The sequence below is a fragment of the Drosophila santomea genome, chromosome X (assembly GCF_016746245.2).
Source record: "Drosophila santomea strain STO CAGO 1482 chromosome X, Prin_Dsan_1.1, whole genome shotgun sequence".
NCBI classification, from domain to species: Eukaryota; Metazoa; Arthropoda; class Insecta; order Diptera; family Drosophilidae; genus Drosophila; species Drosophila santomea.
In genome coordinates, this window is record NC_053021.2 from 15,455,479 (window position 1) to 15,483,374 (window position 27,896).

Here is a 27,896-nt window from a genome sequence, read left to right on the forward strand (position 1 = left end):
CCCTGCATAGCATAAACTCGGTCATCACCCAGTCGGCATAGTGACTGTCGTTGAGTATCTGCACCTTGATGTCCCCGTAGAAGACGGGCACCGTATCATTTGGCCAGTACTGATCGCACTTTTCGCGACCCTTCTCAAAGCACCTGGTCAGCATGACAATGGCCCGCGAGTTGCTCTCCCAGCACATCCGCCAGAAGTCATCGCGTGTCGAATGCAATGGTCCCTGTGTCACGATGAACTCCCGCGGTGAATTGTGTCCTGGTACGTAATTGGCATTGATGTAATCACTGCCCTCATCATCGTCCACCGGCTGCAGCTTGAAACGTGAGTGATCGTAGGGCAGTATATTGGTGAATCTATTCTTTGGACGATTGCAGGGCAGATCGGCAAAGGTGCATGGCTGATCCCGGCCCACGTGCTTCAGTTCCTCGAATTCCTCGCTGAAACGAAAGTCCGAATCGGCGGACATCAAGCGATAGTGCTCCGCAAAGTTCTTGATCAAAATGGGGCGATTCTGCTCGATCACGCTATCCGGCAGTGACATATTGTCATTGGCCCGGGAATCCTTGGTCGTCTTGCGGCAATTGTTGCGTCGCCGTTTGTAGAACAAAAGGGTCACCAGGAGCACCAGGATGATGGTTAGTGGCACCGTAATGGCCACAATCAGCGAGGTGTTGTCTTGATCTGTGGATGAAAGTTATCCATTGGATGAGTAAGACTGTCGACCAAAAAGTTGCAGTAATCAAAATCATAAATCATAAAATAATTCTTAAAGCAAAGCTTAAATACTAAAACATAACTTTGAAAATGGCTAAAAACTCAAACAAAAGGAACGTTGAGGTTTATAAAATATTACAAATTGCTTACCCGGTGAACTTAGCATTTCTATATACATGTATATATCGGAACAGTCATGGATAAGTAGAGAGGTTTTAAGTTCTATTAATATTATTTGCTCCAAGTAAATGGAATTCCAACTATATTTCTATGCATCTAAGATCATTTCTAATCCCCTAGTTTGTCCTAATTAGTTCAAGTAACTACCTTACATAATTCCATTTCAAATCGATCCCCACACTCACCTGTCTGAATGGGGAAACTGTAGGCGGTATCCGTGAACTTGTCCGCTCCGGTGAACGCCCGCACCTTGACGCGGTAGGTGGTTCCCGATTTCAGTGGGCCGTTGCAGTAGCCGATCTTGTGGTTGTCACAGTTCTCCGTGCCGATGGTGAAGTCCTCCACGGATCGGTTCTCGAACGGATAGTAGGGATCTATGGCCTGATAGGGCAGCCAAACGCTGTACGACTGCACATCCAGCCAGCTGGGCATCTCCAGGCCGGAGGCATTCTTGGCATCATCCTCGGCCACAATGATCGTGTACATGCGCACCTGGCCGTTTTGATCCGAGAAGTAGTTCTTCCTAAACCGAATCTGAATCGTCGATGAGCTGCGATAGACCTCGGTGGGCACCACCTGTGTGGCAGGACGTGGTGGCGCCAGTATCGGCATCGTTTGTCGGTACTCCCGCTCCGGTCCGAAACCGATGGCAGTCTTGGCCTGAATCTTAAACACATACGTCTCGCCGGGCTTGAGGTTCTTGATCACACCGAATGCTTCCTCCGATTCAAAGTCCTGCATGCCCGCATCCGTGAGATTATTGATATTCGTATAGGCGATCGAGAATTGACGAATGACGCCATTTGCCTCACTGGAGGGCAGCGACCACTCGAAATTGATCTCGCTGGGCTGGACATCGGTGGGATGGAAGCGTTCCACACGCCCCGGTACCGCTTCGTTGGTCGTAAAGCTGGCGGACAGTGGTGAACTGCTCCGCAGAACGGACGATTCAGTGCCGGAACGGACAACCACGGTGAAGGTGTAGTTTCTGTGGGGTCGCAGGTCACTGATGGTGATCTCGTTCCTGGTGGTCATATTCTGGGCCAACAGATTGTCCGCCGTGAGGTAGGCAATGTCGAAGTCATTGTACTCGCCCTTGGGCAAGTCCCAGCGCAGCGAGATCTCCGTATCCGTAATGTTGGTGGCATGCAGCTGGGTGATGGGTTCCGGATACAGGCGATCCTGTCGTTGTATAGGCAAACTGGCCACACCACCGCTCACAGTCCAAACTGTGATGTTGTACAATCGACCAGGCACCAGACCCGTAAACGTCACCTTGCGATCCGTATCGTTGGCCAGCTTCTCCTTGTCCCGGATCTCGGCATCGCCGAGCGAGAACCGATAGATATCAAACTTGGACGACGACTGCGGCGTGGGTGTGTAGCTCAGTGTGATGGTGTCCCTCTCGTCCTCCTTCTCGCCATTGGCCACCACCACGTCCGACTGGATGAGCGGCATGGTGCGCGGATAGAGACTGGTGATGCCCGACAGTATTCCATACGACGTCGTCTGGATATCAAACTTGTACTGCACGCCGGGCATCAGTTCGCCGATCAGCACACGCACCGTCGACAAATCGTCGGCTGTTGTTGGATGAGTCACAGAAGCAGAAGGGGATGGGTTAGAGTGGAACAGAACAGGAGGAAGCTTCAGAAGATTGCAGTTGAAAGGGAAAGGTAGGAGGAACAGATCGGGGAAAATTGCCCTATCACAAGATGTTTACCAAGAATTACTTGGAAGCACAGGAGGGATAGACAGATTCATAACCACCAGGAAAAGTATGGCTTAAGTTGGAAATCTCCAACAAAATATATTCAAATCCATCAAAGGAATAGAAAAATGAAAGAAAATTTAAGGGAGAGTCGTATTTAAATCGTAAATGGTACAATTTATAAGAAAGTTATTAAAAGTATGTATAGGAAAGGATTTTAAATATGAAACTGGTTAAAAGTTTAATGATTAAGGATAAACTTTAGTTTGAATAATATACAGATTATAGGCCAAGAAATGTATGGTAGTCTTACAAAGTCAGGAGTGGAAATTTAAAGTTTCAAAAATCTAAGTAAAACATTAAAGAAAAGGGATGACTTCTAGAAGATATGCCGAAAACAAAAGAATTGGTAAGGCAAAGCAAGAAGTGGGTGGGGGTTCAGATAGGAGGATGTGAGAGTGTTTCCGGTTTATATTCAGGATTCGAGAAGGCGTCATCAGTCCAATCGATCGCTAACTCACCCGACTTGTTCTCGGAGACGTTCTTGGTCTGGACACGACCGGGATTATCGCTGGGCCACCACTTGAGAATGTAGGACTCCACGCGACCCTCTGGCTTGGGCCACTCCAAGGTGATGTTCCGTGAGTCCACCAGTTGAATGATATTGGACACCGGATTTGGGGGCACTGTGGTGTTCACCTCCTGGGGCACGGGACTCTCCACGCCAAAGCTGACCGTGTTCACCTGAATGGTGTACTTTTCGCCCTTGGTCATGTCGGTGATGTCCGCCTCCGTGGAGCGAACGCTGGGCAGGCGCACCCACTGCTGTTCGCTGTCCGTGCGATAGCGTATCGAGTACTCTGTGAATTCACCGCTCTCCGGCGGAGACCAGTGGACCAGCACCGAGTTGCTCCTCACCGTCTCGATGGTCATGTTGCGCGGCGGATTGGGATCTGAAATCGCATAGTTTCAGTTACATACAATACTTTACAATCGTGAGATTTAAACTTACAAACTGCTTGGAAGTAGGCATGTGGTTCGCTTCGCAAGTCGTGACTAACTGCAAACACCTTGAGTTCATAGCCAGCACCAGGCTGCAGATTCTTGATCACCAGACGCGACTCCTTGGTCTTTTGGGTGCGCAAATCGCTGGTTCCGTTCCGGGAGTAGAGCACCTCGTATTGCTCCTGCTTCGAGTTGACATCGCTCTTCCAACTGATGTTCAGACCCATCCGTATGCTCTTCAAGTCCTCGATGATGGGCGACGATGGTCGCGTGACCACGAAGATGCTGGTCTCGTTCGATTCCACCTTTTTGGATACAGCATGAACGGACAGTGAGTAGTTACGGCCGGGTAGCAGGCTCTCCAGGGTGAATCGTGTTCGATCCGTGGTCAGCGTACTGGTGTCACCATTAAAGGTCTCCAGTTCGTGGTATCTGTTGGAAGTAAACGGAAGTAAACATTACTATCAAATTTCAGTTGGAAAGACATTTCAGATTGAAGGCAGATACTCACACAATGCGGTACTCATCCTGCGTGCTGGCCGGATCCGCCTCCCACGTGATGATCATGGTGTTGGTCTTGTCATCGTTGATGCTTCGCAGATTGCGCACGGGCAGTGGACGCAGTGTGACATCTCCGGTGGCTGGCCACGAGGTGACCTTACCGGAAACGGTCTTCACGATCACATTGAATGTCTTGCCCGGTTCCGCGATGTCGCGAAAGTCGAAGAAGGCCACTGGTTCATTGCTGCGGGGGACTGTGGATTGGCGCCGGGTGGTGGCCACCGAGACTTGGTACTTGTCAAATTCGGAGATGCCCTTGGGCGCCTCCCACAGCACCCGGAACGAATTGGAGGTAATGAAGTCGCGGTCAAAGGTCACGTTCAGCGGACGCAATGGCACCGTGCGATATTGCGCCGTCGTCGGCAATGAGATCTCATCCTCGGACATCGTCTGCACGGATATGTTGTACGCCCTACCGGGCACCAGACCCTTGAAGGCGGCCTGCGCCGGTCCGGGCGGTTCGCCCTCCTTCTCCACATAGAGCACACTATCGTTGGCATCCGGCGGCTCGATGGACACCTTGTAGTGCGTGTAGATGCCCGCCGGATACGGCGGCTGCCACAGGACCAGCAGTGTCGTCTCATTACGGAACCAGACGATGAATTTCCCCGGAGTGTTGGGCTCTGCGGATTCCCAATTGCGAATTGGAGTGGATGTTCGTGTTCGGATGCGGACGTGGTTGTGGATGTGGATTTGCCGGACAAGACAGAGAAGTGGCTTTGCGTTAGTTGCGGTCGCAGTCGGAATTTTTGGTTGAGTCGAAGTTTTAGTTTGTTTTGTAGGGGGGTTAGAGTTTTTGGGGTTTGGATTATGAGGCATTCTGCCGCAGGCTGTGTGTATATACATATGTGTGTGTGTGTGTGTTGTGCTAGTTGGGAATTGTTTGGCACAGTGGATGTGAGCAGTGAGTTCCAGCACCAAAAGGTTTATATTTGATTTAATTTAAACTACTAAATCAATACAAAAATGTGAGTTATGTTAAAGAAAACTAGAACCAATTCATGTTAAAAACTAAACATAAAATGTTGAAAAAAAGGTTAAATATAGAGCGTAACGCTCTATTTATATACTCATACATAATGTTAAAAGCAATTGAATATAAACAAGTGTATAACACACTTTTTGAAAATAAGTTAATTGCACCATAAGCCTCTTTTAGGATTATTACAGATTAAGGTATTTTTGCCAGCAAGCGTTGCACTTACAAAGTGACCAGTGTTATTTGTGTTTCGGTCACTTTGCTGCGGCTGGACAAGCACATTGTGCAGGGAAAATTGCGAGAAAAGCGGCAGGAAAGTGTGGGAAAATGGGGAAAAGCCTCCTCCTCCATTTTTGGGTGGAGAAAGTGCGCTGCGGTTGCCAATTGTCGGATCACAAATGCATTTTGGAATGCAATTTTCGACTGTAGCCTGTGCAAAGGAGGTGGTTTGAGGTCAGTCATGTGCTGGGTACACAGACAGAAACGTTTTAAGGCTTATGGTATTTAATTTTAATAAGTAAAGCATAATAATAGCCTATTAATAGGTAATATGTGAGTCTCATGAACTTAAAATTAGCGTGGTGTTTATTTGAGTAGGTTAATCAGTGCAATTTGGGTTAGTGAGGCAAAGAGAGATTAGTTGTTAGGGGAAGGGATTAGTTTTTAGGGAAAAGGATTTCTTTTTAGGGAAAGGAATCAGTTTTTAGGGGAATGAATTAGTTTTTAGGAAAAGGAATCAGTTTTTAGGGATAGGGATAAGCTTAAACATTACCTCTTAGGATCTTAATGTCCAGCAATTCTTTATGCCGCGTCCTTCGACCTTTTTGTCACGTGTTGTTAATTTAAATTCGTATTTTTTGTGCGTGTATATTTGGTTTTTAGTTACAATGAAAGCGGGAGACAAAGAAGTTAATCAGGTTAAGTCACCATCACCGAATAGAACAATAACATATATATTTTTTTTTAAGTGTATTGGGGTATTGGCTTTGATACTCTGGTTATTATTGGGCTTGGATTGTCTTGAATGGACTCACTTGTGGTGAAGTTGCGACTGGTGTAGGCCACCGACTCCTTGCCATCGTAGATGGTATAGGCCTGCACCTGGTAGGTGGCTCCGGGGGTCAGCTCCTTGACGCTGTGCTGGAATGTGTTGTCGTTCACTTGGAAGGTGCGGTTGTAGCTGCTCGACGCCTCCGACAGGCCGAGCACCTTGATCTTGAATGCCGTATAGCTGCCCTGGGTGGGCGGTGACCACAGGATGATGGCGTTCTTGCCGCTCCTCACCTGAACGGACAGATTCGATGGCGGATCGGGAGCTGCCGGGGAAAAGCACATTAATTAATACAATTCCATTTGTAATGGTTTACTTGGTTTACTCGGCCAATAAGTTCAATTTGTATCAATAGTTCCCTTTTCACTGAAGGCTTTGCAATTTGAGAAGCTCTTGAAGGCTTTTCAAGGGATTTGAAATAAATTACAACCACCCCTATTTGAAATAGTTTGAAATTCAAGATACAGGATTACAAAGTGATAGAACTTGGCCTTGTCCTCCAAATGGCTTCCATCTAATTGCCTTATCCTGTTGTATTGCGTTGTGTTGTATGTTTGAAAGAAAGCAAACGAAACATGCAACCAAATACGAGTTGCAAGTGCCACAAACTGCTAATTGCAGTTCGATATTAGCCATTTCCCCTCCAAAGCTCCACACCCTCGTCAAATGTTTGTAAGCTGGCTAATGAGCAAATCGAACTAAGTAACGAAATCAATCAGACAAACGGATAGAGGGGAAGTACAACATGGACGAAAGTTGGTTAATTGGAGTGGGAGTTTGTGCAGTGTCTACACTGATAAAAAACACGTGTTCAAGATTTTAGAAAATTGCATACACGAGTATTTGGAAGTATAATTTTTTGGGCCGAAGTGTGTCATGTACGATTTATAGAATATTAATTAAAAATTCAGCAATGGAAAAAACATAAAATGTAATCTAAACTAATAGAACATCATATTTCAGAAGTAACTGGATGTTTTTCCAACTGTGAAAAATACGGAGGGTGAAAATTCGACCGACACCTGCGAAAGTCCAGCCAAAACGAGGGGTTGATCAAGGAAGGGAGGGGAAGTGGGAAAACCGGGGGGAGTGGACAAAAACAGGGCGTTGAGTGCCAGTCTATGCCTATAAATTACCCAAGGGTCTCGTTCAGTGGAAATGGGGAAAATTTATGGAAGCAGGGAAGAAAAAGAGGAAAGAAAAGCGTTACAAACGGTTGTATCATTTGTACTTTTTACTGTCTACGATAATGAGCAAAATGCTGTTATGTTATTATTGCCAACGCATTTTCAAGAAATTCCGCTAAAACACTCTTCCCCATTTTTTGTTTTGTTTAATCTTTACTGCTGTTTTTGCAAAAAAAGAAAAATAAATACACCAAGCTGGTCAACGAAAGAAAGTGTACAAAAATTTCAAGTTATCGCCGCCGATCGACAGCGTTGAAAAAAAAAATACAATAAAAACAGAGGCAAAAGTAACATAAAGACATAAACAAAGGCAACACAAACAAAACCAGTAATGGCCAACCACTTTTACTCAAAAACCGGCAGAGTTTGCAAGTGAAAGGGAGACAACAATATATAGAGATCGATTAAACATATATTTGGTATAGTGCCCTATACCGGATAATATGACTAAGGTTTTTATGTTGATCAGCGATTGCTTTAATTCAATATTACGCATACGCCACGTTGGTCTGCTCAATATTTTTTGTAATATCTGTTCTTCTAATCAGACATCTAGAACTTAAAGTGTGCAGGAGCAACATATTATAATGATATAGTAGTTACATATGGAAATCCTTAAAACAATAAAGAACTTTTTGTAGATGAGTTCTAAGTCAACGTTGCGTATGAGTAATATAGTTGACATCTTTGTAATATGCCCCCTTAATTCCTTAATTATTTGATAGGTATTGATGCATTCGAAGTATGTAGTATTTTAAGGACCATTGTTCGCTCATCACTCACCTGTTGTTATCGTCACCGTCCAGGTGAGCCAATCGTGGTGCGTGAAGTTCGTGTAGTACAGCCAAAAGTTGTATTTGGTGCCCGGAAGGGCGCGTGAGAATTGTATCTCATCGCCGATTTCCCGGGAGGCAATCGTCGTGTTGGGCTCCGGATAACCGAAGGGCGGACTGTAGTCCAAGCGATAGGAGGCCCCATCGTCCAGGCCGGGATTGTTGGGTATACTAATGGCTAGATCTGCACATCGCACGTCCTGCAAGAAGATAAGATATACAACATATAACAGTTAGTTGGAGCTTCTAGTGAGAAGTAATATCCTTCTTATTCTTATGGCATTGCACTTTTATGCGCTTACGCTTAAGTTCGTTGTTAGGTACATTCATTTTAAGTTTACTCTCTGTCATTTTCAGTTAGCACAAAAAGTGCAATGACATTACAGCAACAATACCTGCAGCAAAAGCAACAAGGACGACTACCGACTGGCAAACAAACAAAAAGTAACGCGAGTGACAATTAAATGGCACATCATGATGATGATAATGACGATGATGCAGATAGAGATGCAGCTACCGATGCAGATACAGATGCAGATACAGATACAAACAGAGACGGCATGAGCGGGTGTTGACAGTAAACGGTTGTCCTTGTTACTCCGCTCGTTTGCACACAGAGAGAAATGGGCTGCAAATTGTTGCTACCTAAGATATATTTGTCGAGAAAAGCAATCTCACATTAGCCCTCTGATTTGTTGCTGTTTAGAATGATTTGCTGCTTTGATTTTTACAGATTTCGCTTTCGTTTTTCTCCCAGTGTATTTGTCGGCATTCCTGGCGCTGTCTGCTGGTGCCAGACGCCAAATATTAACACCGCAAACAATGAGCTCTGCCCACGCCCACTCCCAACTATTGGAACCCCCCTCGAAACTGCCGCGAAACTGAGGCAAGCGACGAAATAAAAAAGGAGGCGGTATAATGGATTTGGCTAGCAGAGGGACGCAGGACACAGGACACAGGACATAGGACACAGGACACAGATGCTGCCACACATCCCGCGGGGCGGCAGACAAGGAGATGAGGACTACGGCACATTAAAGGATTAAAATGAGGGAAATGCAGTCGCCGTCGGTGGAGACTTAAATCCAGACTGCATATCCGCGACAATTATTGCATTGCATTTAAACGCGACAATTATGCATGCACCTTTTCAAATGTAGTTCATCTTCAACTAGGTAAAATCTTTAAACACTTTGAAACTAGATATTTTCTAGAGCTTAAAACAATTGAAAATTAAATGTTATAAACAGCAAAGAGCATTGAGTTTATAGCAGTTAAATACAGTCCTTTTCTTACCAGAAAAACACGATTAACCCAAAACTCGACTTTATGACGGTTATTACTATATCCAATTACTGGACTGGAGTGGTTTTGCGAACCACTCAATTTTAACGCTCAATTAGGAAAATGGAAATCAACGAAACCCGTGGTTATATCCTCCATTTGAACCGAAACTATCAATTTCTTCGGGGCAGTTGTTCAAACTTTTGTAATTTCATTTGGCAGCAATTCAATTCGATCAAATTGCGGGACTGCTCTTATTTTTTTATGGCAGGCGTGACTGTTCTAATGTTTTCAAATGTGTTCAAATGGCCGTACAGAAAGTTCATAAAAAGGCTAGAGCAAGTTGACCATCAAACTGAAAGCGTTTGAACACAAAAATGAAAAAAGGTATAACTCAAACACACACAAAATGGCGTTCCAAAAAAAAATGGCGCCAGGAAGTGGATAAAAAAAAAATGTTGCCAACTTGTTGGCTTGATTGATGACTTTGGGCGGCAAATAAAAATTTATAGTAAAAATATTAAGTGGACAGAATTCAATTACTGTTTTAATTGTTCGGAAAATTACATTTTCATAGTTCTTGAGATTAAAATATTCAGCGAATAATCACCAATTTGGCGAAAGCATAAACGAGTAGAACGCGCAAAAAATCAGCAGCGTATGCAAATCTTAATTCAGTGGCAATTTTCACATTGCCATTTAGCAAAAAGCATTGTCAACCTGTTTGCTTTGACAGCTCAATTTCCCCCATTTTCGTTTTTTTTTTTTTTACCAAACACTTTAAAGTGAGCACTTAGTGCAGCCCACCTGTATACCCCCTTCGCAAAATGGCAATGGCACTCCACTCCAGAAACGAATTGCACTGCATACGGAATGGAGTTTGCCAATTACCGTCGTCACTCACTCAATCAATCGGTCAAACAATCAATTATTTATTATTTATCCAACCCAGTCGGCTTACTTGCAATATTTTCACAACGCTTTTTTTCGCCAGAAAACTAAAGGCAGAGTGAAACAAATAAGTAAAAAAAAAAAAATGAATTCAATTGCAATTTGCGTTGCGCTTTCGCTTCGAAATCGAAATGAAATGTTGGCCAGCAGCTCCAAAAACGGCTATACCCCACTTTTACCCCTGGAATACCCGTATTACCTCTTTTATTTAATGTTTTCAACTTTTTTTTTTTTTTTTTTTTTTTTTTTTGTATTTGGTGGGCGCCTAACTGTAACTCGCTTGCATAATTGAACACTTTTCGTTGAGCTTCTTGTTTTGCTTTCTTCATTTCGCTTTTTCAAGCTGTGCGTCTGTTACTGGCGTTTTCTTTTCTTTTTCTTTGGTTTCATTTCTTTTCTTTCTGGCCATTACATGAGCTCCACAGCTACCATGGCCCATTAGTCATTAGCCAAGATAATGATGATGGTGTGAATTAGTGATGCTATTATTCCAAAACCATACAAGTCGCAGTAACTAAGTTGTATGCATTATAAACCAGAGAACTTAAAGTGGAGTTGCTTTTTATCATTAGAACTTAGTAGGTCTTCGACCAGTTGGGAATTATAACAAGTTGAAACTCCTCTAACTTTTAAAAGCATGGTGGAAATAAAAAAAAACTCCTTTTGGCTGCAAAAAAGCCAAACGCACAACACTGAAATCAATGGCAACATTAACGATGATCATGGTAAGTTTGTTGATTATTATTAACGCATAGTGTGTCAGTCTGGTCAGACTCACATTATGCAATTAAATATTCGCATCGCATACTCCATTGAAGAAGTGTACACATATGTGTATTAAATGGATATATATACATACATATATATAATATATATGTACGATTTGTTGTGGTTTCGTTTCACTTAAATGCTCAATTTACACTTTGCATTATTCGCACATGAGTTTTCGCTGGCGGTTTTATTTTTATTTATTTTTTTTTTATTTGTTTTGCAATTGCTCGGGCACAAACCATTTGAGTTAATTTAACCACACCCCATATGTACTACACTCCTCTCATTTCAAGTCCACGCTCTGTGACTCACACATTTTTTGCCATTTGTTTAAGCCAGAGGCGAAGCCACGAATTTTGCAGAAATACACAACAAATAATAATGGTAATATCAAAATTAATGGCAATTAACAATGCACTGAAAGCCTTCGAATTTGTTATATAACATATAAAGTATAAAACCCTAAGCCAGACATGGTCTTGAAGTTCGTATCAAGTGGTTTTATGGCCAAGGCTTCGAAAACATCGCAGATTATCAAGGAGTTTTGTGGGGCAACGCATGTTCATTGTTTAAAGTCGATCTCAGAAACAGGCTTTTAACTGCAGCTATTGCTTTTGATATAAACATATTTGAAGAGGTCCGATGAAAGAGACTTTTCCCGCATTAAAATCATATTTATTCGTCATGTTGTTTTTTCTGTGATTTGTTTGTGCGTACTTTTCAGCCGTGAGCCACTAAAGAAACATGAACTTCAACTTTTGCCATCGCTCTGTCTCTGGCTGTGGCTGTTGCTGTCGCAGCTGCTGATGCAGACTGGCCAAGGCAAACAAAGGCCAAGAGCAAACAATCAAACAAACAGACAAACAAATGCAAAGCAAACATTGCGAGCGAAGCAAACAAACACACGCTGCAAACAACAACGACCAACGGGCGAGTTTCATTTGAATAATTAAACACAGTAGCCAAAACGGTTTTTGGCTAACAAGTGCAAAGCCGTAATAACCAAAGGCATTTTGGGATTATGACGCTGGACTTTTTATCCAAATAAATTTTAGACCATGTTTGAAATATGTTGCATCTATCCACTCCCGTTGAGTAAGACTTTAACCCAAATACCTCTTAGCCACAATATACGAGTAATATTGCATTTCAAAGTCCCAAGAGGCAAATTCCCAAGAGTCTGGAGTACTAGAATTTCCACCTTTAAGCGCATAAAGACATTTGGACAGCAACAAATAAAAAGCGACATAAAGAGATGGGAAGTTACGACATCTCTCGCAAGTTAAAAGTTCAACGTCATCTCAGGTGGGACAGCCTATGAATAAAAGAAGTCCACAGAAAAGCCAATCCAAGAAGCAACAACACAAGTAGAACAATGGCAACATGAGGCACACAATGCCAGCAAACAACTGAATAAAGAAAAGCTGGACATTTTCCAGAGATAAGCCGGCACAAGAAAACAACTGGGGCACATTTTGCTATAGTGCTTTTTAGTATAAATGCACATAAATACTTGCCCTCGAAATTCTGTCTCTCCTCAGACATTTTCATCACTTTGGTACTAAGGTTTTCGCTGTTTCTCTTATTTAAGAAACCTGAATATTTTTCTCAATTTTCTCAACCATTTAAATGCGGGAATTGGGAAATGGAAAATTTCGTAGGATTTAAGATATTTGATATTTAAATTGTAAAAGGAAATGATGAAATGATTAGGTGCTAATCCTTATCGTTGCAAGTTCACACTGCGTGCTTCTTAGAGTTGCAAGGTCACACTATATCCAGTTTACCCGCTGATAATCGCGAAAGCCAAAGCTAATTATTAACTACTTTTTAGTCAAGTGCTTCATCCCTTTTTCCCCTTATTTTTAAAAACATAATTGCCAAGCTTATTTTTAACCATTAATTAGCCAGTAATAGTGCACTTGAAAGCAACATTTTTGTATCTTCTGTGCACAGAACTTTTACTTGCACCTCCCCTCCCCTCCCCCTCTTCGAATAACAGAGCACTTGACTTGTCTACGACTTGCATTGGTTGCTGGGTTGGCTGGGCCACCTGACCGAGAGGCAGAAAAGCGCAATTAGCATAAAGTGCTCCATTCGGGGGTCTCCAGCTTGTCCGTTCCTCTGTTCTCCCGTTTCCCGGACAGCCAACTGACAGAGCAGTGGCGCAACGAAGGGGGGCTCTAAAAGCACCTGGATGCTGCATGACTAATGACTACTTGTAAAACAAGTGTGCGAAAGTGCTAAAGTTCTGGCAAATATAATTAAATTTTGATCTGAAATATACTCTTGAGTACAAGTTATAAGGCAGAGGGTAATCTATGATGTAATCCCCCTTCGAAAAAAAGTACCACCTAAGCCTCTGTCTCCAGACGCTGTTGCAGTTGCAACTAGTTCTTTACTTACGGCCGTGGCTGTAGTTGAAGTGTGAAAAGTTGCCGCTTGAATTGCAGGTTTCAGGCGAAAGGTGGAAGGTGGAGGAGAGACGGAAATGAAGGTAGGTGGGGTATTCGAAATAAAGAGTGGACAATGAAGTGAGTAACTAAAGTGGGCGTGGCGGATAAGGCCGGGGAGTGACATACATATGTATGCATAAGTTGTCTGGTTATTGCGTGCGTACACAAATAAAAAAGCGGATCTCAAAATTTTTATGATCAATTTTTTTAGGCTCACCCGAAGCCCGAAAAATATTTATTTAATTCTATAATGTAAAAATATGTATAGTCCGCTTTACATATGCTTGTCTGTAGCTAACACCAATACTTTCTTAAGCTGTATATATTAAATTTAAAAAGAAAAAGGTTTTAAATGCTTCTTGGCCTGTTTTTTTAAAATGGAAAATGTTTAGTTTATAATATATTTTTAAGTGTACTTCACTCTCCCACCTCAATTACCTCAATTTATGCTCATTTGTTGCTTCTTCTACATCTCTTTGCGTAGAAATTGCCATTCATTGCACGTCTCGTTTTTGGATATGTTTTTGTTTTCAGTTGCTTTTCTTTCCTTTTCTTTTCTTTTTTCTCTTTTTTTTCATTTCTATTTCTTTTGGAATTCCTCTGTTTCTCTTCTTTTGAACTGCACGTTTGTACGTTTTACTGTTTTTTTTCGGATGTTTTTATGCTCTGAGCTCTAAGCTCTGAGCCGAGCTCAGTTCAGTTGAGCGGCTATTTAAATCGCTTAAGACCTCCCATCGGCCACCCACCCCGCACCCTCCTCCCTCATTTCACCTTTCTTTTATTGGTTAATATGCGTGACTAGAATTGCTTGCTTCTCTGATTGTTTTTCTTGTTTGTTTTGCTTGTTGTCATAACAGCGGCAACACAGCTATCAGTTTATCAGCATTATCCGCAACTTTAATAACTGACAACGAAAACCGGAAACTTAAATTGGAGCCGCGAAAATTGTCTGCAAGTCGAAATCGCAGTTGCGAATCAGACGTATGTACATATCTCTTAAGCTCATTCGATCATTATTTTCCGCCTACGACTTCCGCTTTGCAAAAATGTCTGGGAAGTTCTGTTCAAAAATAAGTAAAAGTATGTGTTATTCTAGAGTTTTCATGCCAAGGTAGGTACACATATGCACATATGTACATATGTATGTATGTAAATAGTATTTTTTAAGGAAATAACTAAAGCTCAGCAATTTATTATACCGCTTTTCCTAATGTTGCACAATTTTCCCCACCCTTGGCCTTTTTGAAAAGTGCTCAATTCTGCAATTACAAAACGATTTCGATGGCAGACGGCAATCAACAAATGTCCCAAAGGAACCTCAAAGCCCAAAGCCCAAATCCTCGTCGGTGGCGGTGGTCAGGGGAAGTGTCTAAGTAGCTTTGGATCCTTCTCCTTTTCCCATTTCCCATTTTCCAGCTTCCATTTACACTGAAGATGCCCAAAGGTATAGAAAAGTATTTTGTGAATGGGCCTCAGCCATAAAGCACGAACAGACAGCGAAAGGACAGCATTTGTGGACTTGAGTTAGGCTCCCCGACATAAGGACATACATACATACATAGTTATGCACTGAGAAAAATTATAAAAATGATTATGAAGTTAAAACTTACTTGCTTAACGTTCAGACTTAATTAAAGTTGATTCTTTAAGCATTTGTTCAATTTTAAACGTACTTTAAAAGTTTTATTGTTTTCTAAACCACTGTCAGATAGCAATTGTTCATAGTTTACATCTTTATCTTTATTGTAAATAGCGATTTTTCTGAGTGCATGAATACACTAACACGAGTAGTGACTTGCTTAGCCTGCCTGAAAGCAAACTACAGTTCGCCTTTTGCTTTTGACCAGGCAATTTACCAATGAAACTTTTGCCCTGTTGACATGTGTATGCCGGCATGTTTGTGTGTGTGTGAGGGAGTGTGTGTGTACAAGTTGAAAACTTGCAGACAAAGTGGAACGGTGGATAAGGGAGGGACAAGAGAAGGAGGGAAGGCCAAGTAGCGCGCAGTAAGAGAATTTATTAGTTGCCTTTCATGGCAAATATTGTGACAAATGGGCATATAAAAGGAGCCAAAGGTGCCGGCAAATGTGGGCGGCGGTTGGGAAAATAGGCAACAGGAGGGAAAGGGATGGCATGTCTAGGCGCAGTTTGTGTCCCTATGCGTGTGCATGTTTGTGTGTGTGTGCAAAGTGAGTGAGCATTCAAAAGTTGCCGTTACACAGCACTATGGGGAATTCGACCTGTTTTTTTGGCATAAATTAATATCTCGTAAAATATTTAAGATACGATGATAATTTTTTTGTCTATTCCTATACACACCTTTACAATCAATTTGGCAAAGTGGGCGTGTCGCCGCCTTCAAAAAACCGCCCACATCAGCCCCCCGCCCCCCTATCTTTACGATTTTTTTTTTTTCTACCCATTATATTCTTCAGTATCTATTTTAACGTTGAAAAATAAGACATTTTTATTTTTCATTTTTGTTCGTCATAAGGCCAGAGCCATTTCAGTAGTAGTTTTCATATGATGTTCAACGGGCCTTGCCTTCCGTCCAGGCCGGGTATTATAAAGTTTTTTATTTCATTTATTTATTTATTTTTATTTTTCATTTATGCAAAAAAGTGTTATGAAACATGCCATAAGTTACCTTGATTAATTTCAAGAAGACTGTCGTCGATATGCCCAACAATGCGTGCGCCACGCTTCTAGGAGGGCCGCATTGAAAATTGAGAGGTTGCTACCTAATAATTTAATTTTCGCGAAAAGTCGCAAAAATTCGCAAATGAAACCTATGTGTTCTAAATAGGGAATTAATCACTCTACAGCATGGACTAACACACTTACTAAACAAATTTGAACAATTTTTTAAAACTCTATTCAAAGTTGAAATTTTATTTTGAAAGTTGGACGAGAACATCACTTGATAAATATACAAATTGTTAAGTTTACGCGCACGAACTAAGCAACATATTAGTAGAAACACATAGTACACACCTCAAGAATAAGTATTCATTTCAAATTTGACGGGTTTAGGCCTTGTGGTTCAAGAAATATTAATTTTAGTAAGCACTAAAAAAAGAAGCTCTCCGATGGCATGTGCTTTGTGTTTGCAACAGCTGACTTTACAGCTGTTAATTTTAACAGTGGACTGTTAATTTAACATTTGCGTTACAGATTATAAATCTTTGATCAATTCTTAATATGTTAAAAAAAAAAATTTCAAAATTTGAAACACTTTAAAAAATACATTTATGCCAAAAAAACAGGTCGAATTCCCCATAGTGCACAGACGAGGCGCCATCTTGATAATTGCTTAATACGGGATACAGGTGAGACAGGTAGACTGTGCGAAAGAGACAGCCAGCACCGGTAAAGGAATAAAGCCACCGTTATTATTGTAATTACACTATTTCGATAAGAGGAAGATTTAAGTTTGAAAAACTTGTTTATTTCTCAACTACCTAATTTATAATTATATATATATAATTTTCTAAATTCCTTTTTAAAGTAAAAGTTTCAACAAGAATGTGCCACCTTTATCATAATATTTTCAACACCTCACCATTTTCATTTTGTGCTGCTTATCTTTTACACATATCAAATGTGTTTATGCAAATGGAAAAGCCAGGGGGAAAAGTTGTCAAGTGCTTGTTGTTGTTCATCAAGTGGAGGAATATGTACGCGAATATGTAAATTTAAATGACATCAGTACAAAGTGGATTCCCAATGTCAAAAATAAAGGCAAATTTCCTTTTTAAGCATCTCATATTTAATATTCTTTGTGCATTTCTGCATTTAACCATTCATTTAACTAATATTATTGTATATATTTTATTGTATTCAATTTTTATTCAACATATGGAAACTCAGACGGAATTATCCTCAACCCAAAAGTCTGCTTATTTCAATCAATGCATTTTTGCCAGTTAATTAAAAATGAAAACTGCAAAATGGGAATTTAATGAGCCGGACTTCTCCTTTGCAGAAAATGACACTTTAAAAAAACCCTTTTACTCCTGCCATCAAAGTTTCTGCTGCGGATTGCATAAATTATGTTTTAAATGAGGGAAGAAATTGTGAAGGGTCTGCAGTTAAGTTAGCTTCCCTTATATGCAAAACTCAAAATAACAAATGCAAAAAAGGAAAAAATCAATATTTATGCCAAGACAGAGAGGAGATGGTAACAATTTTCCACTGCCAATTCCCCTTAGCCTCCTCTTATTTTCCCTCTCCTCTTCTCCATCTGCAAAAAAACAACTTTTGCACTGAATATTATTCCTCGGTTTGCCATTTTCTTTGCTGCTCAACGATGCGTATCCTGGATAGGGATACAAATGGAAATATTTTGGGGAGGACTGGTGATTCCTTGAGGGAACTCGCATACTGGCCATTGAAATGGGAGAAACATTCAGTGGCTATTTCAGGTAAAAGTCTGCAACCAAAAGCCATAATTACGCACTGGGTATATTTTGGAAATCGGTTAAAAGTTGCCAAATAATGTTGCAAGTATTAAGCATGTAATTAACGTTTGGCAGTAAAAACTCTTCTCTTAGACAACAAATCATATACTAATGTTCTAGCGTGAATTTCAAATTTAAATGTGCACATTTTAAACTTCCAATATATACAACACACAGTTACGTAATCGGGGTCACAATCGGCAATAAACAAAAAAAAGATTGGAAGTAGATAAATGAGTGGACGCAAAAGCGAGTTGTGCAACACGAAATCAATAAATTAGCATTATTAATGGACCTTGTCGAATGCCCATCTCGGGGAATTAACCTTAATGTGTGCTTTGCATTTCTCCGGCTTTTCTTTCGATTTCGGATTTCGGCTGTTTGCTGTTGGCCCCTTTGACATTTTGCCAATACAAAGCTTTCTCGGTTTTGGCCATGTCAAATGTCAGTTAGGATTTTCCACCCATTTCCCCCCCGAAGAAATGGGGTTGGGCGAAATCGTTATACGCTAACCTATTTTCCTTGGACGAGCATGAAAAACTTGATAGAATTTGAAACGACATAGCCATGTTTGCATTTCTCTACCAGAGATTCCATTTGATTGGTTATCATATAACTTTCAAGTATTTATTTTAGTACAAAGGTATTTATTTTGTTTTGTATTCCAATATATTCCAATTATAACTTTTGTAATTTCAGCTAAACCCCATTTAGTTGCTCACAATTAAATGGCGAGTGCGTTTAATCTTAATTAAAAGTTAGCAGCATGCGGCATGCAGCATTTTAATTAAATGACTTCGACTTGCACTCGGCGTTTGCATTCGCATTTGGATTTGGATTTGGATACGGATTTGCATTTGCATTTGCGCAGCCACTTGCTTTTTGCACATTTTCGCATTTTGCCATTTTAGCATGTGCAGCGAAACGTGGCAAGGCCTTAGCCCCAATTCAGCTGGCTGAACTCAATCCTTTAAGGATTTAAAGCGAGAGAATCGCTTCTTAGCCCAGTTGGCTATATATCCTGACAGATTGATGCCAAGGCAGTTGGGATAACCATTTACGCTGATTTTGGGCCCGAATGAACAGCCCTTTTGGTCCTTGGCTCCTTGTTCCTGTTGCCAATTAATAGGGCCACCTTGGTCTTCTGTTGTTCTGTTATTCTGTTGTTTGAGCCAACAACAACTGTCGCAAAAGTATGTCACGCTTGTAATTAAAAACTTTGTTACCCGTCCGCAAAACCATTACTTTCAACTCTCTCCAATTTTTACATCCAAACATTGTAATGAAACCAACTTATTGCTGCATAAAAATTCGCACTGCCACAGTTTTATGTGCAGTTTTTTTGTTTTTTTTTTTTGTTTTTATGTGCAATGTGCAGAAAGCAATGACAAATGAATATAGCCCAACCACGATAAGCAACAGTGTTGATTGCGACTTTATAGTTTACAGTTGATAGTTTAACCAAATGGCACACCATTTCTCCAGAACTTGGCTCTGTGTGTGTGTGTGGATGCATTTTAAGCCACAAATCTCCATGCATAGAATGTGTGTGAAATGAATTTTGCACAACCTCAGAGGCGGTAATTGAACCACGCCCACAAGCCCACAAGTCCACACGCCCACCGAGGCATTAGCGCCCATGCTATACAAGTCCAAAGAGCAACATTTTAAGCAACGTAAATATTTACGCAGCGGGCGAAGAAGAAGAAGCCAACCAAAACGCATAAAAGAGAGTGAAAACTAAATGGGCGGGAGGGGGGTTGTGAAAAGTGGGAAAAGCCATAGGAAAATTCAAAAACTCCATTGGTGGCGGCGAGGTGGCTCCATACGGCCCAAACCAAAACCAAACTAGGCTAGGCAACATTTAGATGAATGGCTGAGGGCGCAGTGCCAGTGGGTAGGGTATATTGCGGCGATGCACTGGAAAAAATCAAGCGGGAATTTCCATAATGGAAGGGACCGAAGAAGTTACCACGAATTATGCAACCATTTACTTTTGATACTTGTGATAGTTTGCTACAAGAATTGTTAATGAATAAACTGCCACGTTTTTTTCTGCCAGTGCATTGGGCGTAGTTCTCAACTGGTGTTCGTTATGAGCCCACCAGCCGCCGACGACACTTGAAAGTGTCGCAAAGTTTCCTTTTTTTCAACGCTATTTTTTCACATTTTTTCCTAGTTTGGCCAACAAACAAACAAAGGAACAACAAAAGCTCAACCTGCCGTGTGCCATTAATTGAAGTTTGTTGAACCAAAAGCTGAGCTGTTTGCTGAAAAACCAAAAACAAAACCAAAACCAGTACTCAGCACTATAATCCCTGCTATAGATACATAGGTGTACCCAATAGCGAACACATTTTCAGCTGATGGTTTTTGATGATGTTAAAAGATAGAAATGTACATACATAAATGTGGTTGTGGCTGGGGACAAACCAACACACACACTATTCGCCTAGAACGTCAGCTTGAGGACCAATTTTGCGCGATAAAGCACACCTGCCAGTGCTGGAAAATGTATTGAGAAGCGTTGGAGTGCATGGAAGTGTCAAAAGTTGAAGATTTCTTTTAAGAGCAAACTTTAGGGGCGCAAGTTCTTTGCTGAATGTTCAAAGTTCGAGTTGGTTTCGCATTGCAACGCATTGAAATGGCAAAAAAGCGGCGAATTTCTTTCGTATCAAAATAGTTCTCCTTGCGTGAAACTTTCGAAGCAAAGTTTTTCATTTATTTGGTGCACTAATTAGGAAAAATTAAATAAAGTTTCGTTCGATAACTGCAATTTTGTCGTTATAAAACTGTCATAAAATGCAGTAAATTAACGAAAATCTCTAACGAAATACATCAACGAAAATCTTTAAGAAATTGCCCAGCTAGAAGTCGTTGAAAGCGGAATTGACATTATTCAGTGGAATTAAGTAGCTCGGTTTTCCGCAGAACCACAAATGTATATCAAGTACTTTAATGCTCGAGTGCTTGAGCATTTTCTCTTTGTAAGGTTTTCCTCTCACCCTATTTGGGATTTTCCAGCGATTTCACTTCGCATGTAACCCAAACCGCAAAACTCAAACTCAAGTATGCAGACAAACACTCGTAGATATTTAGATAAGGTTATCTATGTGTGTGCAATGCATATGCCAGTAGTACCTATGCTTTTTTTGCTTTATATATAAATATATATATATATATAAGTGTATATATGTATATGTTTATGTTTTGTATGGCAAAAGCAGGCCGCGTCTGTTGTCGTGATGCAAGTTTTCATCTGCAGCGACAAGCTCGCAGCCGCCTTCTTGTTGTGTTATATTTTTCATTAATGATGTAATTTGGTGTCATTGTTATAAGCGACAGCGACAACAAACTACAACAATGCATCGCATTTCCTACTTGACAGCGGCGTCAGTTTGTCATTGCATCAGTTTGCCAGTTTCGCGGGAGTGCTATCATTTACACCGCACAAAAAACTGGAAAGCAATGAGGTTTTAAACTACTACTACTTAAATACTACTAAGTATGTATTACTTTCGATGAGAATTCATCGTAATTTAAGATAAAGAGAAACAGAACGATTTAGTCAAGTGTTTTGACTTTAAGATACCCGAGCGCCACCTAGCGGTGGTTATGTACAATACTCATAACTTTTTATTGCAAACTTTACTTATTTAAACCAACGAAATCATATGTGCAAATATTTAACATTACTTTTGATCTGAAAAGCATCATTATTTGTGCTCTCTGCAGCAAAACACAATGGCAATGGGAAATTGCGGCAGACTGGCCCGCCCTTCTTGGTGCTGAAATTCAAATTAATTAACATTTTCTCATTTCATGTTCTCATTTTGCAGCAACGGCTGGAATGGCAGCAGGAGCAGCCCAGGAAACCAGGAAAGCCGGAAAGCAGGAACTGCAGGATTAGGAGGCAGTAACTTACGGCAGCTGTGCGGCAATTTGCATTTGCCAAACTCCGAAATGAAGAAACAGCAGCAGAATATTAAAAGACACACAGTCAGGCAGGCAGATGTGTATATGTGTAGGTTGGGTGAGGTAGTTGGCCTTCTTTTCTGCGGCAATTTACATTTTCTAATTGCCAAGTTATGTAGATTGCCGAATTCCTTCAGAAAACTCCATAAATACGTAAGCTTTGAAGTCCAAAATCAAACACAAACTATGCCAAGATAAGCCAACTTTGCTAGTGATTTGTAATCACTTCGATTTATATCTATGATAAATGTTTATTCTATGGCTCCAAATTAATTAAATTTGAATACAGCCAACATAAATAACTATAAATCTGTACAATAAAATGCTGTTATCGAAAAGGTTCTCCTTGAGCACTCGTAAAATATTTGCGAACGTATCTTAGAGTAATCCTAGAAGAAAATCGCTATACTTTTCCTTTTGTGGATGGCGTGTGGACTGTAAGCTTTTCTTTTGTTTTCCTTTGAGGCCGCAAGCGGTGGAAATATTTGTGCAAACAATTCCCGGTTAATAGGGAAATGGGAAATGGGGGCCCCCAAAGGAATAGGACCTGGATTAATAGGGAGCAGGGAAGGCGGTGATGGGCAAAATAAGGAAAATGGCTTTGGGCTATGGGCCACCTGTATACACAGCCATCTACATATGTATGTATATATACATACATAGAAATATACTCACATCCTTTCAAGGACATTATGGCGGATTCAGCCCCACAAATCAACGTCTTCTTTTCCCATTTCCACTGGCATTTCCTCGCTTTTATTCCTTGCCATGTGCCGCCTATTGTTTTGCTTACCCCAACAGAATCTCCAACTCCTTTTTCTGCATCTCTGCACTCAGTTTTTTTTGCCGTTTTTTATCCTTTCTCGGTTTTCAGCTTTCAGCTTTCTTGCTGCAAAATTTTTTGATCAGATCCTTGAGCAATGGAGATATGGGCGTGTGCTGCACATAAATTTGCATTTCTTTTCTGTCAAAGGAAATTTTTTAGGCCATTTTAATTTGCCTAATTTACTGCGAAAAATCGCAAACAAATCCCATTTTCTCCCTCGCCTCTACAGGAACTCCCTCTTTTCTCGCACTCTCCCCTCATTTTCCCTTTATTTTCATCTTATTTTTATGACGCCGTAGCCCATGACATTTTATGGCCATCAAAATCGCATAAGACGTCAAAGAAATAAAAAGCCAGATGATGGCAAAAAGAAAGAAAGTTTGCCCATAAAAAAAGGGTTGTATAAAAAAAGGGGAGAAAGTCCGAGAATTTAATGAATTGATTGATTGATAGAATGATTAATAGGTTGGCCGGATTGTAAAAGGATACCGAATGAAACGTGCAAGCTTTAATGTTCGATAAAAGACCATAAAAGCTGAAAACAAGACATCTAAAGAAAAATCTCCATACAATTGTTATGACAAATTGATTATTACTTAGCAATTGAAACAGGAGACACAAAATGGGAAGCCCATAAAAGTAGGCAACACAAAAGTGGGAAAATCCAAGTAACTTTATTTTGAGCTTACTTTGAAGACATATGTATGTATGTACTTTTTATTTCATTTCCAGTACACATTTTAGGTCTTTTTTGGACCTCTGTGCAGAATCTCTAAATAATTCAATTAGATGCTGTGATACCCCAAAAAAAAACACAACCCAAGAAAACCATACACACAATCAGTGAATTAAATTCAATTAAATGCAGACAGGAGGAGTCCTGCCTTCTGTTCAACGTTTATTTAAAAAATCTATGCAAAATTCAAACGGAAATCTGGTTGGAAGGGAAACTTTCACTGCCTGAATGGAATATGAATATTTCCGACTTTAATGCTATTAGACATGAGGAGAGACGCACAGAGAAGTTTGGTTTGTTCATCATCAGGAACTTTACGGTTGGCAAAAGTTTCACATTTCATACAAAAAAAAATCCCTCTTCTTCTTCTCGGGCAAAAGATTTGTGCAAACAATTTTCAGCCACAAAGTGTGTGTCTGCACATACATAAATTGCTACGAGTGTGTGGGTGTTGTTTGTATGTATCATATGTATGTGTGCATATGTATGTACGTATGTAATCGCTTGTGTGGGAGTGTTTACAAATGTGTGTTCGCCCTGTAGCCATTTCAGGATCCGCTCCTTTTTCCACTTTTCCCGGGAACCTTTTCCCCTGGCGCTTTGTTTACGGTTACAAAGAGCCGCCTGAAAGTGAAGCTAGGGCTTACAGTGAGCACTCACTAAGTAGAACCGCAGACCACACACTGAATAAGTCACATAAGTTCATTTTGTTATTGAAGATATGAAAAAAGCAAACTTGTTAGTAACAAATCTTATACTTAAAATATTGTGCTGTTAAGTAGCGAAGTTTTTATACAGATATGCGAAATATTTTCTATAAAAATCGAAACTAAAATATTAATCTGAATTAGTTACTGTACTCGCTGGCCTTTTTCCGCACTTTCTCCGAAGGGAATTCCTGAAAAAGGGATTATGTTTGGTTGCCGGCAAAGTCTTGGAATACCGGGCAGACAAATTCAATTTGTTTTCTCCTACAAAATGTTTCTTTCAAATGGGAGGGTCAGAAGTGGGCGGCACAGGGAGTGGGAGTGGAAGCCCAACTATGTGAAAGCGGAAGCTGCACAAAAAAAGAGCCGACGCAAAAAAGTACAACAAAAATAAAGCTGAGAAAGCAAATGTCGTGCTCATTGTACAGTGGGCAACATGCGCGTTGTTTTGAAGTTTATTTTCAGCATTTTGAAAAATTATTATTATATTATTATTATTTTATATTTATATTTGACAATAGTATATTTTCGTCTAATTTGATATACCATCTAAAGTATATTTTCGTCTAATTTGATATACCATCTAAAGTATATTTTCGTCTAATTTGATATACTTTATAAATTAAAATATTATGAATGTAAACAGCTTTAGAAACCAAATTGCATCACTGTGCCAGGGTTGTCAGGCAACGAAAAAAAAAAACAAGGGAGGAAATATTAAATGAGCATTACAACTATATGTATTCTTTACCCGGAGCCGGCAAACTTTTTGTTGTGATTTCCTGTTTTTTTTTCTTCTTTTTTGCCAAAGTTACAACAACAAAAAAGGAAAGTCTCGTCTGCGGGGAGCAAAGACAACAACAACAACAAATGCAGACAACAAAAGTGTTCACAACAGTGAACAGAAAATGCTTAATAAAAGGGAATAGAGAAAATCAATATATTTCGGCAGATACACACACAGACGCGCCGACACACACACACACACACACACACAGACCGTTTGTTCCTGCGAAGAGTAGCCGGCAAAACTTTCGTATACGTATACGCCATGTGGTACAGCGCCAAAGGCGGCAGAACGAAAGAGAGGGTCCGATGCCGGAAGAGAGAGAGAGAGAGAGGGCACGATTGTTGCGCAGTAAATGCCGTTAGATAAATGCGAAAACAGCGGCGAAAATTTGAATTTCCATGAATGAACAGAGGGAAAAACAGTGCAAAAGAGATAGCGACAGTGGACAGAGATAGCGATATAGCAGCTATCATTCACAAAAGTCTTATTTTTTCGGCAAGCTTCTGTTGTTTTTCCGCACTTCCCTTTGCTTTCCGTATTCACTTACATGTGTTTGTGCGTTTTCCATGGGCATTTCATCTGACCCACTTGTTAAATCCCACAAAAATTCATTGATTAATTCCGGACCACCTTTGTTGCCCACTTTTTTGGTTTTTACACAGATTTTCCAAAAATGTTTTTTCTTTTATTTGGCTCACAAATGTTTTTGTGTGCGGGTTTCTTTGTTTTGAAAACAATTCATTTATGCATTAAGAAAATGTATCCTTACAGTTCTCATTCAACTATGAAATGGATAGCTATTCCCCTCTGCATTCTATTTGCGTTCTATTGGAGCTGTCAAAAGTAGTCCCAAATTGACTTTTTGGAACATGTTTAATCAAGCGTCACTGATGCAATTAAAAGTTAAAAGACCAAACGGCAGAAGGGATATTGCCATATGCCCCAAAGGCCAAACAGGACAACACGACGAGTGAAAATGGAAGGCGATGGGAAGTGAAAAACGTAGTCGAGGAGACCACGGGCAGTACTTCACAGTAAACTGCATGTAATTGCATGGAAAATTAGCTGTGACACCGGGTGAAAGGAGGCAAATAGGGGTTTGACAGCAACCAGAGAGGTGATTTCCACCAGTTAATGAAGTCCAACGGTGGACTCAGACAGGTAATTCGATTTGGGTTCATGCATAGTTCAGTTTATTTGCCCGCATAGGGTCCGCAGCAATCAATATTAGTGTGTGTGTGTATGTGTGTGTGTTTGTGTGTTCTATGCACCTTTGCGCAACTCCCTTGCTATCTCCACCTTTCCATCCATCGCACAATAGACAACGAGAGCAAAACAATTCCCTTTAGCTACTTCAGCCCTTTTCCCAACCCATCATACATACATACACCTTGCCCACTTTTCCTCGACACTTTTCCATTCGTCGTCTGTGGCGGAAATGTTGGCAGAGGCAGTCACCAAAAGTGAGACAGATGCAATTTAACGGAGCACAATGGATGAGGTGAGCATTAATGCACAAATGCGACACCTGGCGTCAGGAAATTGCTAGGAAGCGACTACTACGGAAATGGAATTGTGATCTATTGTTGCAGGCACAGAGCGTAAAAGCTTTCTCCACTTATTAATAAAGTGAATTTGATACAAGTATCACAACTTCACTCGTATTTAAAATCAAACTGTACGCATATATAAATTTTACTAGTGGTTCCACTGTGATTTTCACATACTCGTTCAGCCCTTTTACTAATTATCCACTTTGTAACACTTATCCACGAATAAAATCTAAAACCGAATACAAATTTGTGTCACAATTTCTGTCTACAAACGTCGCAAACTCATTTCCCCTTTGCAAAAATCTTCGCTGACTATCAATCAATGCGAATCACATGGGGAAATGCAATGATAACAACACACTCAACAACAGCGACAACGCAATTTCAACAACAATACACGACGGCAACACCAATGGCATTCAACAATGGCGGCGTGACAGCTGTCAAAGCAGACGATAAAATCAACGAGCTGGCTTAAAAAAGGGGGTAAAAGGAGGGTGGAAGAAAGCAGGGAGGCGAAATGGGGAAAAGGTGATTTAAACACGGACTTTCTTTCCTGTCATTTCAGTAGGCCTCTCTCTCTCTCTCTCTTTCTATTGGTAAAACACTGAATTTAAACACGTAAACTAAAGTTTACCCAACTGGACCTCCCACTGATATCAATCATATTGCTGATCACAAAGCGTACTTCTACCCTTAATTAATTAAAATTCAATGGGCAAAGTGGCTTGAAAGAGCATCCATCTTCATCAAATGTATATCCATCGAAAAATCATTTACCATTAATTATTTCGTGCATATACCCCTTATCTCTTTCTGCCCTCCAAGCATTCAGAACTGCCCTAGCTGGCAATTTTTATAACCTTCTTTAAATGAAACAAACCTGCGACTCCAAGCCCAAGGCACACCAACCACAATGGCAACAACAAACAGGAAAAGCTTAAGCCTAGAGCAACTATAGCCTTCGCCCCTGATCAACGGAAATGAGGGAATAAAGTGGGTTGACGTTTTGAGGAGTACCAAGTCCAGAGTTATCCCCCCTTTGCACAAGAATCCTTCTGAAATTAGACAATTTTTCCTGGGGAGTTCGGGGTTGGTAAGCTGGTCAAAAGCACTTCCCATCGCCATAGCGACAAGAAATGCTCATAGCTCCCATCATCATC

The 27,896-nt window shown here is 40.7% G+C and overlaps 1 protein-coding gene across 2 annotated transcripts in view; it reads right to left on the reverse strand.

Moving 5' to 3' along the window:
- LOC120457366 (tyrosine-protein phosphatase 10D) overlaps positions 1-27,896 on the reverse strand; it is a 45,464-nt gene that overhangs the window by 4,249 nt on the left and 13,319 nt on the right. For both annotated transcript variants that reach the window (XM_039644897.2, XM_039644896.2), the window contains exons 3-9: positions 8,175-8,424; positions 6,188-6,469; positions 4,125-4,797; positions 3,621-4,045; positions 3,130-3,561; positions 1,083-2,480; positions 2-684 (exon numbers count right to left, since the gene is read on the reverse strand). In XM_039644897.2, coding sequence (XP_039500831.1) covers positions 2-684; positions 1,083-2,480; positions 3,130-3,561; positions 3,621-4,045; positions 4,125-4,797; positions 6,188-6,469; positions 8,175-8,424 — 4,143 coding nt within the window. The remainder of the gene's footprint in view (position 1; positions 685-1,082; positions 2,481-3,129; positions 3,562-3,620; positions 4,046-4,124; positions 4,798-6,187; positions 6,470-8,174; positions 8,425-27,896) is intronic.